Below are 16,426 nucleotides of genomic sequence, written 5' to 3'. Positions count from 1 at the left end.
ATTCATGAGTTTGAGCAGGTATAGTATGAATGCTGGACTATTCTTTTTCTGAAAACTTGACTTTAATGCTTGAGGGAGGAAAAGATGCTGGTAGATCCCTCAACTGGTAAATGGCTGTGCACAGGAGAATGGGATAAGGATACTAAATGCAAAGCTTCTTAAAATGTACTGCATACATTATCCAAACTAGCAGGACTGTTGTTTCATGATAAAACAAATACTGTATTGCACAGCTTAGGTTTCCTTCTCTGGCAGGAACAGCATTTTGAAATTTAATTAGCTTCATGTGGCACTGTAGAAATGGATGGCAAATCAATAATGGAAGCCATTTCAGTCACCTTGTGGTGTTGTAATTCTCTGTGTTTTGCTACACTAATTAGGTCTGACTTCAGTGAGAAATGTTTCAGGAGCAAGAAGGTGAATTATTGCTGAGTTCCTGGCTGTCACTGGGGAGATGAAGTAATCTTAGAACTGACTAACCTCAGTGATTTCAAGAGCTGGTAGCTTAACATCCAGGAGGAAGGGGCAAGATCTCACATTCTGATGGTGCAGTTTACAGTGAGTTTTAGGCTCAATCAGTCTGTGGCTTAGGCTTCAGCTGAAAGAGCATCAGAAACCATAAACTGCACTTACAACATAGTTGGCATTTAATTACCTAATTGCTCTTATTTTCACATTCCCCTCCAGACTAAGAGTATCTTGCAAATAGGTATTTCCTTCCTTTGGATCCAGGGCTCCTCCTCTGAACCCAGAGTGAGTTGTGGGTAGAGAGAGGTGCATGTGAGATGGACCCCAGGTTTGGATGCCTCTCTACACCCAAAACCATTGTGAAGGAACAGCTCAGGAAGTAGAATGCAGTTTGCTTCCATGTAGCAAATCAAACACTGTTAACTGGAGCCAACAGCAGCTCCTTGTCCATTTATTTGACCCTGGGGTTTTATTGTGAAACACTGGGTAGAGAGCTGGTGTCTCCCTCTCCAGGACCAAGCTTCTTGCTTCTGAAGGTGGAAGAGAGGCTTTCCACCAGAGTGTCTTGACTCTCCTGTCCAACAGCATGCTGTCAGCCACATCATAAAGAAAACAGATGGATAAGGACCAGAATCTAGGGAGAGCAAGTACTCTGAAGCCGCTAAGTCACTGTGACGTACCACTTCCATGCTTTTTTTGGGAAAGCATGTAAACTCACTCCCTTTATATTAGTGTGAATTATGATTCCAAATAATCATTGCTTCTAACATAAACAGTTTCTAATATAAACCATTCCTGCTGGTTACCACAGACAGCCTGAGAGGCATGGAAAATTTCAGTTGTTACATCACAGTCACCCAGAGAATAGCAGCAGTGATTGAAATCATTTTGCAGTGGTTTGAATTATGCTGAGTGAAAGGTGATACAGAATTATTGCACTTCACAGAGGGCAAACACAAAGCAGACTCAGAGCTGGCTTTTCTTTTACCTGGCCTCTCCTTGTGGGATGTTGGAGCTGACAAACCCACAAATTCGTGTGGCTAATTTCCTAATCACATCAGTGACTCATCCAGAACCCCTCTCAGCCTTATACAAATCTGGGGAAGAGAATGAAAAATTAGAGGATGACTGAAATGGCACAAGAGCATTTACAGATAAAAAGTTTGAGTAATCAACGCTAATTTAGTGATGCCTTATTGTGGTTCTTGATAGTCTGACAATCAACACACAATACAGGAACATATGTGAATGTGTGTTAACTAGTATTAATTAATTCATTAACTATCAGTTGGCCAGCTAATTACATTCTTACTTCTGTTAAGACTTCTGTCCTTAAAAAAAAAACAAAAGTAGAAGGTCTTAGTCAAAGCTAATCAAATGCATATAATCTAAAATATATATAATAAAAAATGCATATAATCTCTATTTCTGCCAAATTCAAGAACTTTATGTATATAAAATATATTCACTGAATTCATTTGTCACGTACCACAGGTACATGGTATTTACAGGTATTCCTGCAATGGCTTTACTGACTGATTAAGTACTCTTAGAGGATGAATAATGCTCTAAATTCCCTCATGCTTGAATACAAAGAGTGTATTCTTCCATGCCTACAATCTTCAGCAATATTTCTTTGCTGTTGTATCTGCAAACAAAGACCAAAAGAAACATTCATTAGGACTATCGAGTTTATTGTCCATCAGAAAACATATGTAGGGTAGATTGTTTTCTGATTGGGATCTGTTTTCTTTGCTCAGAAATTGCTGGTTAAATGCGAAAGTCGGTTTTATTGTTCAGGTGGTTTAAGGTCTGACAGTAACTCCCAGGTTTGCTTGGCAGCAACACACCCCAAAACCAGGAGCCTTGCCTTGCTTTTAGAGTGGAAAAAAATTAGTAATTATAACTGGTTTTTATTTGTTGCAGCTGCAGAAACTGAAACGATCCCTCTCCTTCAAGACTAAAAGCTTGCGGAGTAAAAGTGCAGACAATTTCTTCCAGAGGACTAATAGCGATGTGAAACTGCAAGTAGACTTGATGCCTGAGGTGAGCACAAGCACTGGGCAGCTCCCCAACTCAGACAGCCAGGCATCTTCACCCACCAGAGCCCAACAGCTGCCAGAAAACAGCAAGACTCACATCTTCCAGGAGCACATCTTCAAAAAACCAACCTTCTGTGATGTCTGCAACCATATGATTGTTGGTGAGAAACATTTTATTTAAAATCTCTTTGTGCGTGCCGGGGTCGGCTGTTGCTTGTCTCTGCCCCAGCACGGGAAAAAGTGGTTCTGGGTAGGCCGCGCTCTCGAAGAAGGAGTCTGGACTCTTGTTTTCGGTCTTCAGTCGAGTTTATTATTTCTTATCTACAAAGATTTTCTGTCTGTCTAGCCGAGGTCCGATCAGCAAGACAGCCAAAGGCACTCTCCCCCGCCCACGAGGCGGTTGTCTCTTTTATAATGAAAATTACGTATTCGATATTTACCTTTACTTCCCAATACTTTCTACCCTTGTTGGCAAGTGTACTCTTTCTATGAACCAATCCACACATGCCAACATCATCCTGAACATGGATGCCAAGGAGAAGAAAGAAGAAGGACAGGGCACGCCCAAATTCCTCCATCTTGGGACTCCTGATCCATGTACAGAATTCTAGACCCCCCTGTACAACACATAAAACCCCCCTGTACAGTGCATTCTAACTTAAGTTCTAACAAGTGAATAACATCCCCTCACCATTCAGACATGAAATTCTCTCATCTCCTCATCTTCAGGTGTCATTTCTTTAAAAGGATCAAAGTCAAGCCACCAGGTACTTTTGGCAACATTCCAGGGCCTCCGAGCCCCCCAAGGGTTGTCTCGGTAGCTCTGGACATCCGGAGTGATGTACTGAGTTCCCACATGTGCGTCCATGCTAGAACTTGCAAGATGACTTTTGTCTAACTTCAGATGTCTCTTGAGACTATTCATGCTGGGGGATTCTGGATTTATGTCATATCTGCCACAGGCTAACACAAGTTCTACATTTGTTGACAGATGTCTTGCCTTGTAGACACATACAGTTATCACAAATTACAGGTGAGGGATTCAGCTGGAATCAAACTCTTCTGTCATCCAGGTTATACTGAGCACCAAGCGCAAGTTGTATGCTACACTAGAAGCAGCAGAAATCTATATTGCATATGTATCCACTATCCTCACTCTTTCCCACAGCAGTAATTTTAATTTTCTTCCTCCTCGTGTCTGCCCTCACACCCTGCATCACCCCACTTCCTTTTCACTTTGGTGACCATAGCTACCTCCCCCAGCTGTCCCAATGTCACTTAAGGGACAAGAAGTAACATCTGCTGGGTGGTAGGTGCTTACCTGCTTGTGTGGATGTGGGATGAATATTTGTGTGGCTGTCTAGGATGAATATTTTGGGAGACCAGGTCAAAAACCAAATATAACAGCCAAATTTACACTGCAGAAAGTCAAGTATATCAAATATATACTTGGGATTTATGGGATTCTTCTACCCAATCCCTCCTATGCACAAAACCTCACACTAACTTTATACCTTTGAAAGACAGGCCTGTCTACTCTCTGAAGTTGTCCATGAGTATGTAAGTTCCAGCCAGGGACTGACTGACTGACTGACTGACTGACTGACTGACTGACTGACTGACTGACCGGAGATAATTTTGTTATTGTCTCTAGTGTGCAGAAAAAACCTCCCTGCTGAGCCTTGCCTGTAAGGTAATTTTCAGTGCAGTGTGAAGTCCTAAAAAGCCAGCCCTCATGCAGATCATGCATGGGGCTGTGGAAGGAGAGGTCAAAAGACAAATACAAGTGCCTGGAGGTGTAGAACTTTCATGGCCACCGCAGTTGGAAGCTGCAGGAGTTGCTATTCAGAAATCTGATCCTGGAAATTCACATCCTCATGGCTAGTGTTGTGCACATGATTTGGTCTTCCTGCTCACTTACCATCTACAGGTCCCAGCACAGTAGAGGAGGAGTAAATTCAGCAGCAATTTTCCCATGTGAGAGTGACACAATTTCCAAGCTTTTATGCAGAACAGGGAGGTAAACGTGCTAATGATTTAGCTTCATGTCTAAGTAGTACAGGTCTTTGAGTACAAAAGACTGTCTGCAATTTGTATAACTTACTGTCAGAAACTTATGTCCCTTGGCGTGGAAATCACTGCCTTCTAGGTAACAGTATGGTAAGTTCTTGAAAGATGCTGATAGGACTGATCAACATTTTTCAAATGAGGGTGCTCAGTGTTCCCCACTTGTGTGAGGAATTTGTGGTCTTTGGAAAAGGCAGCTGTCTACAGAACATTAAAATTGATGCAAGACAATCTTGCTTCCATAAATTAACTTATATTCTCACTTCACCACAGCTGTACTGAATCCAAGGAAACGAAGGAATTTTAATCACAATTTTTGGTGTAATTTTTCCAGTCTTTTAAGGTTTTTTTCTACTTGAAGTGGTAAAATAAATGAAAGAGAGAAGCAGTAAAGTATCAGTATGAGGAAAGTTCACAGTCTAGAATTTGACAGAAAGTCTGGAAAAGTAGTTAATTGAAATAACTTTATATATGGGAAAAGGCCCAGAATTTGTCTCCTTCAGTAATGTGGATGGATGTTCCATCAAAGCTTATTTTCACAAATATATACTGCAAATATAAGTTCCTTGAATTTCTGGCAGCTTCTTGTGAAGTTGTATGGAGATAAATATCATCACAAATCTGCATGACTCAGCAGTAGTGTTTCAAAATACTGCTGCTCATGACGGATTATTGCTGGCAGCAAACTTTGCAGAGAGTAAATCCAGTTCATAAACACTCCTGCCCTTCTCCTTTGCTGGGCAATCTGTGTCCGCCTGGAATAGGAAAGTCCTGAAGCACAGCTCTAAGCTTCAAAACATCAGCTTTAACCCCCTGTGCTTTCTGAATTTTTTTCTGTTCTCTCTGCTGACGGCTTTGTTTTTCTGTTCTGTGTCTTAGCCACTTCATTAGCTAAAGAAGCCTTTTATAATTGCTGAAGAAACTAATGTGACCTATTTTGTCTGCTAGCAGTCTGAGTCAGGTAAATTGCTCTGACCTCCTCTAGCTCATCTTTGCTTGGAGGTAAGGCAGAAAACATGTTGAGAGTTTTACCTTAAGATGCCTTAGAGTACAGATGCCCTGATTTTCATAGACAAACGTCTACTTTATTCCTGCCATCTTCTCTTTTTGGTCCTTCTGTTTTTGGTCGTGACTGGTTTTACTGTATTGTTATTTAAGCAGCATGGTAGATCTCGATGTTAACTGTGTGCCATTCAATTAATCCATATAGGTTGTGCAACTATGGATTATAGGAATTGAGAAGCAAAACAGGCAGCTTTCAGGAAACCCTGTCAAGCCTGCTCCCAAAGACAGACTAAAAAAGCCTCATTTCTGTTCAGGGACTCTGACTGCTTGAACCATGGAGCCGATTTGTTCTATTTGCATTTTTCACAGGCAGTGACATTTAAGAGTAATGAGTCTATGATTTTAAATTCCTCATTGATGAGAGTAAAGGCAAAGACAGATACATGTTTTGAAGGCTGAAGGAAAGATTCCAGGAAAATTGTGTCTTGCCTTTAGATGGTTTCAATTTTGCCACCAAGAATGATTCCAGGCTCACCTTAAATGGCACTCTGATCTATGAACTAAGCAGCTCTGTTTGGTACACGGCAGCGTAATGAACAGTGCACAGCATGAATGTGCAGTGACTGCTTCAGTCTCACTCATGTGGCAGAATCCATCTGTAGCTTCAGAGTGAGCAGGACACATGGAGCAGAGGCAGCAGGTTCCCTGTGCTGCTCTTTTCACAGCAAAATTAAAGAATTTGAAACATTATCTTAGTAGAAAAAAATATGTGCATCATCTCTCTGATCCTTGGGCACTGGGAGCCAAATATTGCCTTTGGGATGCAATGCTATCTATCTATCTATCTATCTATCTATCTATCTATCTATTTGAGTAAACTTACTCTTTCAAATATTTTTCATGCATCCCAGAGTACAATGCAACATATTTGAAAGAAAATCTGTTTATTGATGTGATTTTTAAAAAGGAAAAAGAGTATTAATAGTGTGCTTCATACTGAACTTTGAAGGCAGGAGTTGGAGTGTTCCTATTAATTGTACTAGACTGAGACTCAAGTTCCACCTCAGTAAACAGAAGAAAAATTTGATACAGAAGCAGTAATTTTCTGTCAAATGAAATAATGGAGGAAATTTCACATTTGAGGGAGCTTTGAAGAGTGCATGCAGAATCCATTTTACATTAATGGGGCCTTCTTACAGCATCTAATTCTCTGATAAAATCATCATTTCTAATAATGAATTCAACAGTAATAATTCACATAATTTCAGAGCAAATCAATAGTGTGTTGGAGCAGACTCTGCACTCCTTTCTCCCACTCACTATTTTGCTGCTGTGAGTGCCTGGCATCGGTTAGTTTAGGACTGGGGTTTCAACTCCACGGAGGGCTGCATATTTTCCTAAACATACCCACCCTTGAACATCCTCTCACAGTATGTCTCTTAGAAAACCATTAATTTGCTCGTTTTAGTAGTAGTATTTATTACTATTTTAATGTCTAACTCCAGCAAGGGAAAATTTTGAAAATCAAAGTGTCTTGTGGAATGCATTACTAGATCATCATTTAGGAGACACTGGTTTTATTGGGTTTTCATTTTACATCACAGTGAAAAGAAAATCAAGTCAGATACCTCTGAGTTTGCACTGTGTTACCTACCATTTTCTGTGATTAGCAAGAATGTGGTAAGCTTTGGCAATGGCAAATTAAGGGAGGCAAAACCACCTAGCACCAGCAAAGATGGATACTGTTAAATTAATGTTGCATCAGATTGTGGTCTTAAACTATGCTGATCAGAAGCAAGTTCTTGCTTTTCTTCAGTCTCTGGTGTGTCATCCATCATCTCTGTGACAATTTGCCGTTGAAGAAAACATGATGTCAGTACTCTATAGTTGTAAAACATTTGTGTATTTTTTAAGAAAACCTCCATCTGTAGAATTCTCAACGTTTTATTCATTTCCAGATCATTTCCTGTGCTGATTCACATGGAAAAAATGTTATTTTCCAAATATTCCAAGCATATTACATGCAATTAATGTATTCCCATCTAAGCCAAATATAAGTAATGCAGCAAAAAAATAAAGCACTTTGCTTTTAAAAATATATTACTTTACAGGCAATCTTTCAAAGTTGTGTTTTAAAGAAATATTTCCTTGTTTATATTGTATCTTTCTTTGTGTTTCCAAAGTATATGTAACCGTTTCACACCATTCTTAACCTTAATTATGGCACAAAATTTTAACCAACCATTCAGGTTTTTTGGCATACCTGTCAGAGCATGTTTGCCTGGAATAAACTTGCAGGAAGACCAGAAAAAATTGTGGTATGCAATGTCCAATAACAATCAGAACCAGGTCCTTCTGGGTCATGCCACCCCTGACATATATGCATTTATAGGTGTTCTCAAGGCAATTGGGTTTCTGGTTTGGATGCCGATACTTTGGACCTTTGCAGCTCTGGATAACTCAGTACCTGTCCTCTCAGGGAACTAACCAGATTGCAGTTAGAGAAACCTGTGGAAAACAAATAAAGAAGTAAAATAGATAAAACCAAAATATAGTGTGGTGTAGGTTCCTTTCAGTCTATTAATCAATAGTGCTTAAGCAGTGAAATTGTGTTATCCCTTCAGAACTGACTCACTCCTACCACCGTCTGTTCTGGTTTAGCCAGTCATTCTGGAGGTTCAGACAGCCAAAAAAGTACCATGAATAATTCTTTCTCACTTCATCTTTTAGAAGCAGCCTGTATTTCTTTATTACACTGTGCAGTTTTGGCTGCTAGAACTTTCAACCACTTTTATCCCCAAAGCTGTATTGTAAAATCCTCCAGAAAGTGAGGGTCAAAGTTGATAAATTGGACAAGCTTTTCAAATGCAGGAATAAAGGAAAGAAAGAGGTCTAGATTGAAGCTATAGTTCCCTTTTTCTGTTATATTCTGCTTTTGAACTTCTTCTCTTAGACTATCAGTAACTGCAACTAATAAGTACTGGAAAAACTCCATGGTTAGAGGAAGTGTTTATATAACTGTAATTTATGTGGATGTTTATTAAATATAGAAAAATTTCACAGGAACTATGACACAGTGCTTTCTGCCTCCAGTCTGATCAGCTCTCTCCTAAAAAATATGCTTGACTTTTTTTAAGCTTGCTGCCTTATTTCATGAAGTAGGCATTCTGGTTTGGTCCAAAACTGCCTATATCCAGCTTAATCCAGGTAGAAAAAGGTGCAGTAAATGGTCACAGATTGATCACCATTTTTTGGCAGCAAGACAAAGTAGAAGTACTCCTGGAAGCATGACTGTAACTGGCTTTTTCCAAGGCTATGGTAGTTGGGAAGGCTCTTTGGATAGAGATCTTGGAAAAAACAAAACCAAAAAAAGGTGTTTTTATTTATCTCGCAGGATGAAGGAAAAAAATAATGTTATTCATTCAGTTCTGCCCTCCACTCTTCCTAGTCTCTCTAGCATCTCCCAATACAGATGGCCTTGAGGAAAGAGATTTGTGTTGCCACTTCATCAGAACAGAGTCGTCCCCTCTAGAGAGGGTAAAGAGCTTCCAGCAAGTGGGACATACACCTGGAGTAGGGCTTGTGTAGTCACAGCCAAGCCTTCCCACATCTATTCTCTAGAGACACTATTCTTACTGCAATAAAAATTTGTTTTGTTTATTATAAGAGTTTTCCTATTGAAAGAAACTTTTACTAGCAGCTGAATCCTTTTTTTTTATTTGTGAGGAAATATCATAAAATCACGCCTGACCAATCTGATAGCCTTCTATGATGGCATGGCTGGCTGGGTAGGTGAGGGGAGGGCGGTGGATATTTACTACCTTGACTTCAGTAAGGCTTTTGACACTGTCTCATATAACATCCTTGTAGGCAAACTCAGGAAATGTTGGATGAGTGGACGTTAATATGGATTGAGAACTGGTTGAACGGTAGAGACAGAGACTCCAGTTGGAGGCTCATTGCTAGTGATGTTCCCCAGGAGTTGTGACCAGCTCCAGTCTTGTGCAACACATTCGTCCATGACCTGGATGAAGGGATGGATGCATCCTCAGCAAATTCACTGACATTACAAAACCAGGAGGAGTGGCCAATAGCCCAGAGTCCTGTGCTGACATCCAGCGAGACCTGGACAGCCTGGAGAGTTGTATGGATGGGAAGCTCCAGAAATTCCACAGAACTAAATGCAGGGTCCTGCACCTGAGGAGGAATAATCTCAAGCACCAGTGCAGGCTGGGAGCTGACCTACTGGAAAGCAGCTCTGCGGGTCCCAGTGGACAACAAGCTGTTCAAGAGCCAGCAGTGTCCTTGTGACCGAGAAGGGCAATAGTATCCTGGAGTGCATTAGGAAGAGCTTTGCCAGCAGGCTGAGGGAGGTGATCCTGCCCTGGTGAGGCCTCATCTGGGGCGCTGTGTCCAGTTCTGGGCTCCCTGGGCAAGAGATGCATGGAGCTCCTGGACTAGGTCCAGTGGATGGCTGCAAAGATGATTGGGAGCCTGGAGAACCTCATTTAGAGGACAGGCTAAGGGAGCTGCGGTTGTTCAGCCTTGAGTAAAGACAAGTGAGAGGGGATCTCAGTGTGTGTAAGTACCTGAAGGGGTTTTGCAAGAGGATGAAGCCAGGCTCAGCAGTGCCCTGGGAGACAACAAGGGACAACAGGCACAAACTGAAACAGGAAGATCCATCTGAAAATGAGGAAATGTTTACTGTGAGAATTACAGAGCACTGGACCAGGGTGTCCAGAGAAGTTGTGGGGTTTCATGTTACAGAGATATTCAAGGCCCACCTGGCCATTTCCTTGCAACCTGTCTAGTAGAACCTGATTCAGCAGAAGATCAGACTAGATGATCTCCAGATGTCATTTCCAAACCCAGTCACTCTGTGATTCATTGAAAAAGGGCCATTGTGTAACCTTTTCAATAACTGCTACCAGGTGCCATCCCATATATTACCAAATGATCTACAATTCCTGCCTCTACCTCCTCCTTCCCTACACTAAATTTTCTCCTGGATTTAGGATGCTTCATTCCAGTTGACAGCAATGAATGGCTCTGGGCACCTAAATCTTCTGGCACTTTTGAGAGTCAGTGTGAGTGAGAATTGCTTAAATCATCTCTGTCTGCCATGCTGAGGTTTAGGGCAAACAAAAACATTGCGTTTTTTTAACACACATCTGCTAAAAATTGGTATAAAATAATAATTTTACCCTATTAGATTGAAATTGAACCTGGCTTATCCTACAATCTCTTTCTTGAATTAATAAGTCTCCATAAGCATAGACCTTCCCACTCCTGAGTGGAGCCCTGTAAGAAGGGCCAAACAAAAGCCTTCTGGAAATATGAAGTACTAATTTACCCAAACTGTACAGTATGCGTTTAACTGTTAGTTATAGACCAGTCAGCTATAGGTAATATCATCTAGACTCTCCAAAATTTCCCAGCAGTGGATATTCTGTCTGTTAGAATAAATAAAGTGGGAACAAACAGAAGTGAAGACGCAGAAACACATATGGTATGTGCAGTATAGGTGTGCTCAATCTACTTCTACTCCCATTTTTTTATAAACATGGCAAAAAGTATCCAATTCATGCATTTGTAGAAAAGCTACAGGGAGCCAGACACTATCCCTGCACCAAATCATTACTTTTCTCTTTTAACAAAGAGTTAAATATGCTTTAAAGCAAATATTGAAAAGAAAATATTTAGTTTGTTTATCCTCTGGGAGGGCTTCTTCCTCTGAGATGAGGCAAGAATGTTATCAGTAAATTGGATAATCAGGAACTGCTTAGCTGAGAAAAGAGGGTGGAAATATATTTTAAATTCTAATTTGTCCTTGAACAGCATCAAACATGTTTCATGTTTGTTACTAGATAATTTTCAAGCTCACTTTAATTTGGGGAAAATTGCTATTAATATGAAACTGTAGTTAATCCTCAGTCAAAAGAGACTTTAAAACTGTTGACCAACATTTGCTGTTTAATTAGAAGAAAAACAATAAGCATTTCTGGAACATTTACAATTAATATTTTAATATTATGTTAGCCATGGTGATTTTTAACCAAAAAATACATTAAAAGCACCAAATACCCTATTCAGTAGTGAGTAGGCTCCTGGTACTATTGCTCCTGGTATCAGCTCTAGTGAAGAACGTAATGGCAAGCTCAAGGGTTTTTAAAGGCGAAGGGATGAAACAGAATGCTAGTGAGGTTTTTATGTCCTGCCATGTACTTTTCCAGAGCTCACATGGGATATTGGGTGTTTACAGATAAGCAAATTAAGTGCATCTTCTTTCAAGCTGACCTTCTTGTAAAAACATTATTTTTCTCTTTAGAGTCCTTATCTACCAGAGTGTGACTGTTATGTGAATAATTACAATGCTGAATAGCATACAAAAGCATTATCCAGAAGCAAAATTATTAGAAGCTTTACCTAACTCTGAGTTGCAGAAATCTTAAAATGAGGCACTTAACAGAAATGCTTCTGTGAGAAATAGCACACTGCCATCATGTAGAGTAAAATGCCTACCCACATTTGCTTGTTGCTGTCCTTAATATAGAAGGATGTCTCAGAGAGCAGTGATCCTTGCGGCTCACGTGGATCATCGCATTTTTTCCTCCTTTGGTAATAGGAATGCAAGTTACCTCAACTTCACCAATGCTTTTCTCTGAACTGCTGAAATTTTAGTTTTCCGGATATACATAATACATTTTCCCCCTTGACATAAGTTTATCTTGTACACTGAAGGATACGTTTAATTCTGAAGACATGCTCAGTTAAATTGGCATGTAATTGCAAATTGTGACTTCATTGTAGTTTACTTTATAACATGCAGGGAGTTGTCTGTGTCCATCATTTGACAGAAGTTTTTCTTACTCACTTAAATAGTAATTGGTGCCACATGGAGCTGTAGGTGTGCTTTAGACCAGTACTGCTATGTGTCAAGTAATGAATTCTCTCAGGTTAGAACCTCTGTTTACAGTGGCAAGGTGAGACATTGTTTGTCTTGCAGTGTTTATTACACTGTAAAAAATTCTGTGTGGAGAGCATCTGGGTACCGGGTTTTACTGTAGAAACACTGACATTACAGATTTTGCCCTATTTATTTTTTCTTACACTAACTTCCTTCCCCCCCACCAGCCTTTCATTCCCTAAGTCTCCCCTTCCCTGCATGGAGGGGTCACAAAAAGTGACATTGGGACAGAAAGTAATTTTTTATTCCTGCTGTGATGCTGCTTGAAGTTGCCCATCTCAAGCACAGTTCCTGGGCATCCCCTGGCATTGATGTCCATCACTGAATGTCCATCACTGATATACAACATTGATATCCATGGCTTCTTCATCTTCAGGATCTTCCTGCATTTCCCAGATCCCTCCCCAGGCCAGGATCTTTACCTTTGACCCCCTTCTTTCTGCAAACACTTCTTTCTTTCAGGAACTCTTGGCACCAAATCTTCTTTCTGGAAACCAGGGTCACAGTTCCTCCAGTCTAAATAATGTATGTGCATAAGAAAAGCACATGATCAGCCTTTTGACCAGTGCTCTGGTCTTCTTTCTCTTCATTAATTACAGGATTTGGGATATACTCTATTTGTTTACTCAGAGTTTAGTCAGCATTTCCAGCAGCTAATAATGGTTGTAGCTTGAAAATGCAGCCTCTGAGAGTTCAGGGGCTGAGTTTCACACATTCACCCATGCACTTACACAGCAGTTACCTGCTGCCTGTTCCTGTTCACACTTTCCCCGTTCTTTGCCTATGACAGCTCCTAAATCTTAATACCTGTGCTGACATTCAGCTCTGTGCCAGTACCTTCTGACACATTGATCTGCTCTTTGATGGACTTTTATTATGTGTTATAGCTTTGTACACTGTACAACAGACAGATAATACCTGCCAAGACTTTTGTTGTCCCTCTGGGTTTCCCTACCCCGATAGTGGTAGCACAGTTAAGATCAATGTTAATTAAGGTTTTTGGACAACAAACCACCATGGCTATTTGGACAATAGCCATGCTGGTCCAAACCACAAGTGTAGATGAGAAAATCTATGGTTTGTGTTGGCTTGACTGGTTCCTACTGGAATCCAGGGTGAATTCAGGTAATGCAAATACTGTCTAAATATGGACAGCTTATGAGTGATGCATTGAATTATTCATGTTGATTGACACAATATTAAAAAGCAGATCTTTGGTGATTTTGATTAATGATTTAACAATAGAGTGAAATTTCAGCTTAATGTTCCCATTTTTTAACTGTCCAGATTGACCCTTGGGCAGGTAATGTTCTTTTTACTTTGCTGAGCTACATAAACTTCTGTACAATCAATTGACAGAAGTTTTTCTTATTCATTTAATTATTAATTGGTGCCTTATGGAAGTGTACCTGTAGGTATGCTTTAGGCCAGTACTGCTATTTGTCAAGTAATGAATTCTTTCAGGTTATAACAGTGAAGGCTGAGATTGCCTCTTTGACAATTGTAAATGAAGTGTTTTTACTGCCCAGCCTGTGTGATTTCACTGAAATCAGTAGCAATTTCTGGAAAAAAATTACCAACACCCTGCCCCTCCTCACTCCCCCTCAGTCTGCACTTGGTGTGAAAGGTTTCACTTGAATGTTTTTCCATTGCTTGGAAATCAGGAAGAATTCACAGAAAACAGGAACAGATATTGGAAGGGACTGCTGAGGCAAGTGGTGGAGTCACTGTTCCTGGAAGTGTTTAAGGAAAGACTGGATGTAGCTTTCAGTGTTGTGGTCTCGTTGATGAGGTGGTGTTAGGTCATAGGTTGGATTGATGATCTCAGAGGTTTTTCCCAAACCAGTTGAATCTCTGATTGTATATTTCCCGTGTGGAAAAGAAACTGAAACACATTTTGCTATAAAATGTGGTTGCAAAATTCTAAAAGGTAGAAGGATATGGTGACTAAACGTAAAAATATCTTCCCTGAAAACTGATCCCACCAAAATGGTGTAACTAGCCAGTTACTTATGATGGTGCCCTGAATTCCCTCTAGTCCAAGCAAATCATGCTGTCAATTACACCTGTACTTCTGATGAGATCCTCCTTAGCTATGCATGATCCAAGGGAAGAAATGGCTTTGGAACAGAAATCTCTGTGTGTGGCCAAATCTTCACCAAGCAGTAGATTTTAGCCACATGTAGTTATCTTCTGTTGCTTCATTTCCCATCTCCATCACTAGCTACTGTAAAATGGGAAAAGGACGGAGGAGGAGGAATTGTTATCCTGGGAAGTCACACTTCAGCACTTTGCATGCAAGGCCCACTGCCAGTCAGTTTGTGCTAACACACACCTGCAACAACACTGGGAGCTTGCACTGGTGAGGGAGTGGTTTTACTGCAGGAGGAAAGGGCCCAAACCCTCAGTAAGTCTGAAACAGCAGAAGGCCAGTGAACCAGCTATACACACACACACACACACACACACACACACACACACACATATATATAATGGGAACTAAACATCTTATAATTCTAATTGATTTTCCTGATCTTCTGGCAAATAGCAGTCTCTCATTTCAAGCCCACTGATGACCATGGAGCCACATAAGCAATAGACTATATTAAAAATCCGTTAGCAGAGAAGAGAGGACATCACATCCCTTTGCTGAGGACACACTGTTCTTTTGTTCTGTAATTCTTTTCCCACATTTTCAGCAAGCTCACAGTCCTGGTCTTCGTTTCACATAATAGTTTTTGTTCAGATTTCTGGTTTCTGTTTTTCAGCTCCTCTGTAATGGTACAAGGCCATTGGAAGATAAAGAGCAGCCTTACAAAATTCAACTGCTTTTTCAAAGCATTCAAAACACAGGAAAAAAATGCTGCAACTGATGACTTTTCATTTCAAAACATGTGGGAACACAGGTGCAAATAACCTGAGCCTGTCAAAATGGAGATCTTGTTTGAAATCTGACTTTCATAATCTTCACCTCAGGAAGAGTTACTTAAGATGCTATGTCTACTAATACTACCGAGACCAAGATCACCATTTGACTCTGCTTGTCCTCATTTGAAATAACACATCAAGCTTAATTTCTCCATGTTGCCTTGTCCTGTTTAGTTCTGTCACCATCACCTCACACAGTCAAGTTTATGCCTATCCTCTCTGAAGTATTGTCCTTTTCAGCAAAGCAGGATCTGTAAGCACAGGTTCATCAATCTTGAGAATTATCTAGAAAAGTAGGTATCAATAAATCAGTGCCAGTTTGTTCAGAGCACAGAACATTAGACATGATTTAGCATGTTTAGTGTTTAGGGAACGGGGACTTTTTTTTCAATAATAGCTGTTGGTTTATTTACCATGGCGTTCCAGCATCCTAATTAACATTTAGATGATCAAAAACCTGAGATGATATTTTAAGAAGTGCGGAGGTGGATATTTCCTTTCAGGGATAGATGTTTATAGCAAAGCTGCTGAATATGTGAAAAGTGCATTTTGAAAAAAAATTCTTATGGCCAAATTTTTAAAAGGCTTTATTTTAGCAGGGATATGTTTCATCTCTCTAACCGTCTTGCAGAAAAACCTGCCTATTACTGCCTCATTTTTTTCTCAGCATGTCATTTCTAAAGAAAACTGTGCCACTAGGAAGTCAATTCTAATTTTATGCACTGTTTTGTAGCCTGCCTACAAGCAAGGCAACTTTTCTTGCTATTTAAACATTGGATATTGTTATGGAGAAACTGGGGTAGGCACTCAAATGGACCCACACCTCTCAGTGACATATAATGTAAAATTTATTCATTTGAAAGGATAGGTACCATGATTGGATATCAAGTCCTACTCTACAGAACATAAATATACAATCTTCAGCTTGTCTCTGCACCCTCTTTGGTTT

General features: G+C 40.2%; 1 protein-coding gene across 1 annotated transcript in view; it reads left to right on the top strand.

Moving 5' to 3' along the window:
* The window catches only part of STAC (SH3 and cysteine rich domain), a 73,978-nt gene that overhangs the window by 22,004 nt on the left and 35,548 nt on the right, over window positions 1–16,426 (top strand). The window contains exon 3 of the mRNA XM_064418778.1: window positions 2,395–2,671. Coding sequence (XP_064274848.1) covers window positions 2,395–2,671 — 277 coding nt within the window. The remainder of the gene's footprint in view (window positions 1–2,394; window positions 2,672–16,426) is intronic.

Source organism: Passer domesticus, chromosome 1, assembly GCF_036417665.1.
Source record: "Passer domesticus isolate bPasDom1 chromosome 1, bPasDom1.hap1, whole genome shotgun sequence".
Classification (NCBI taxonomy): domain Eukaryota; kingdom Metazoa; phylum Chordata; class Aves; order Passeriformes; family Passeridae; genus Passer; species Passer domesticus.
The sequence above is the reverse complement of the archived record's forward strand: the minus strand, read 5'-3'. Positions and strand labels throughout refer to the sequence as shown.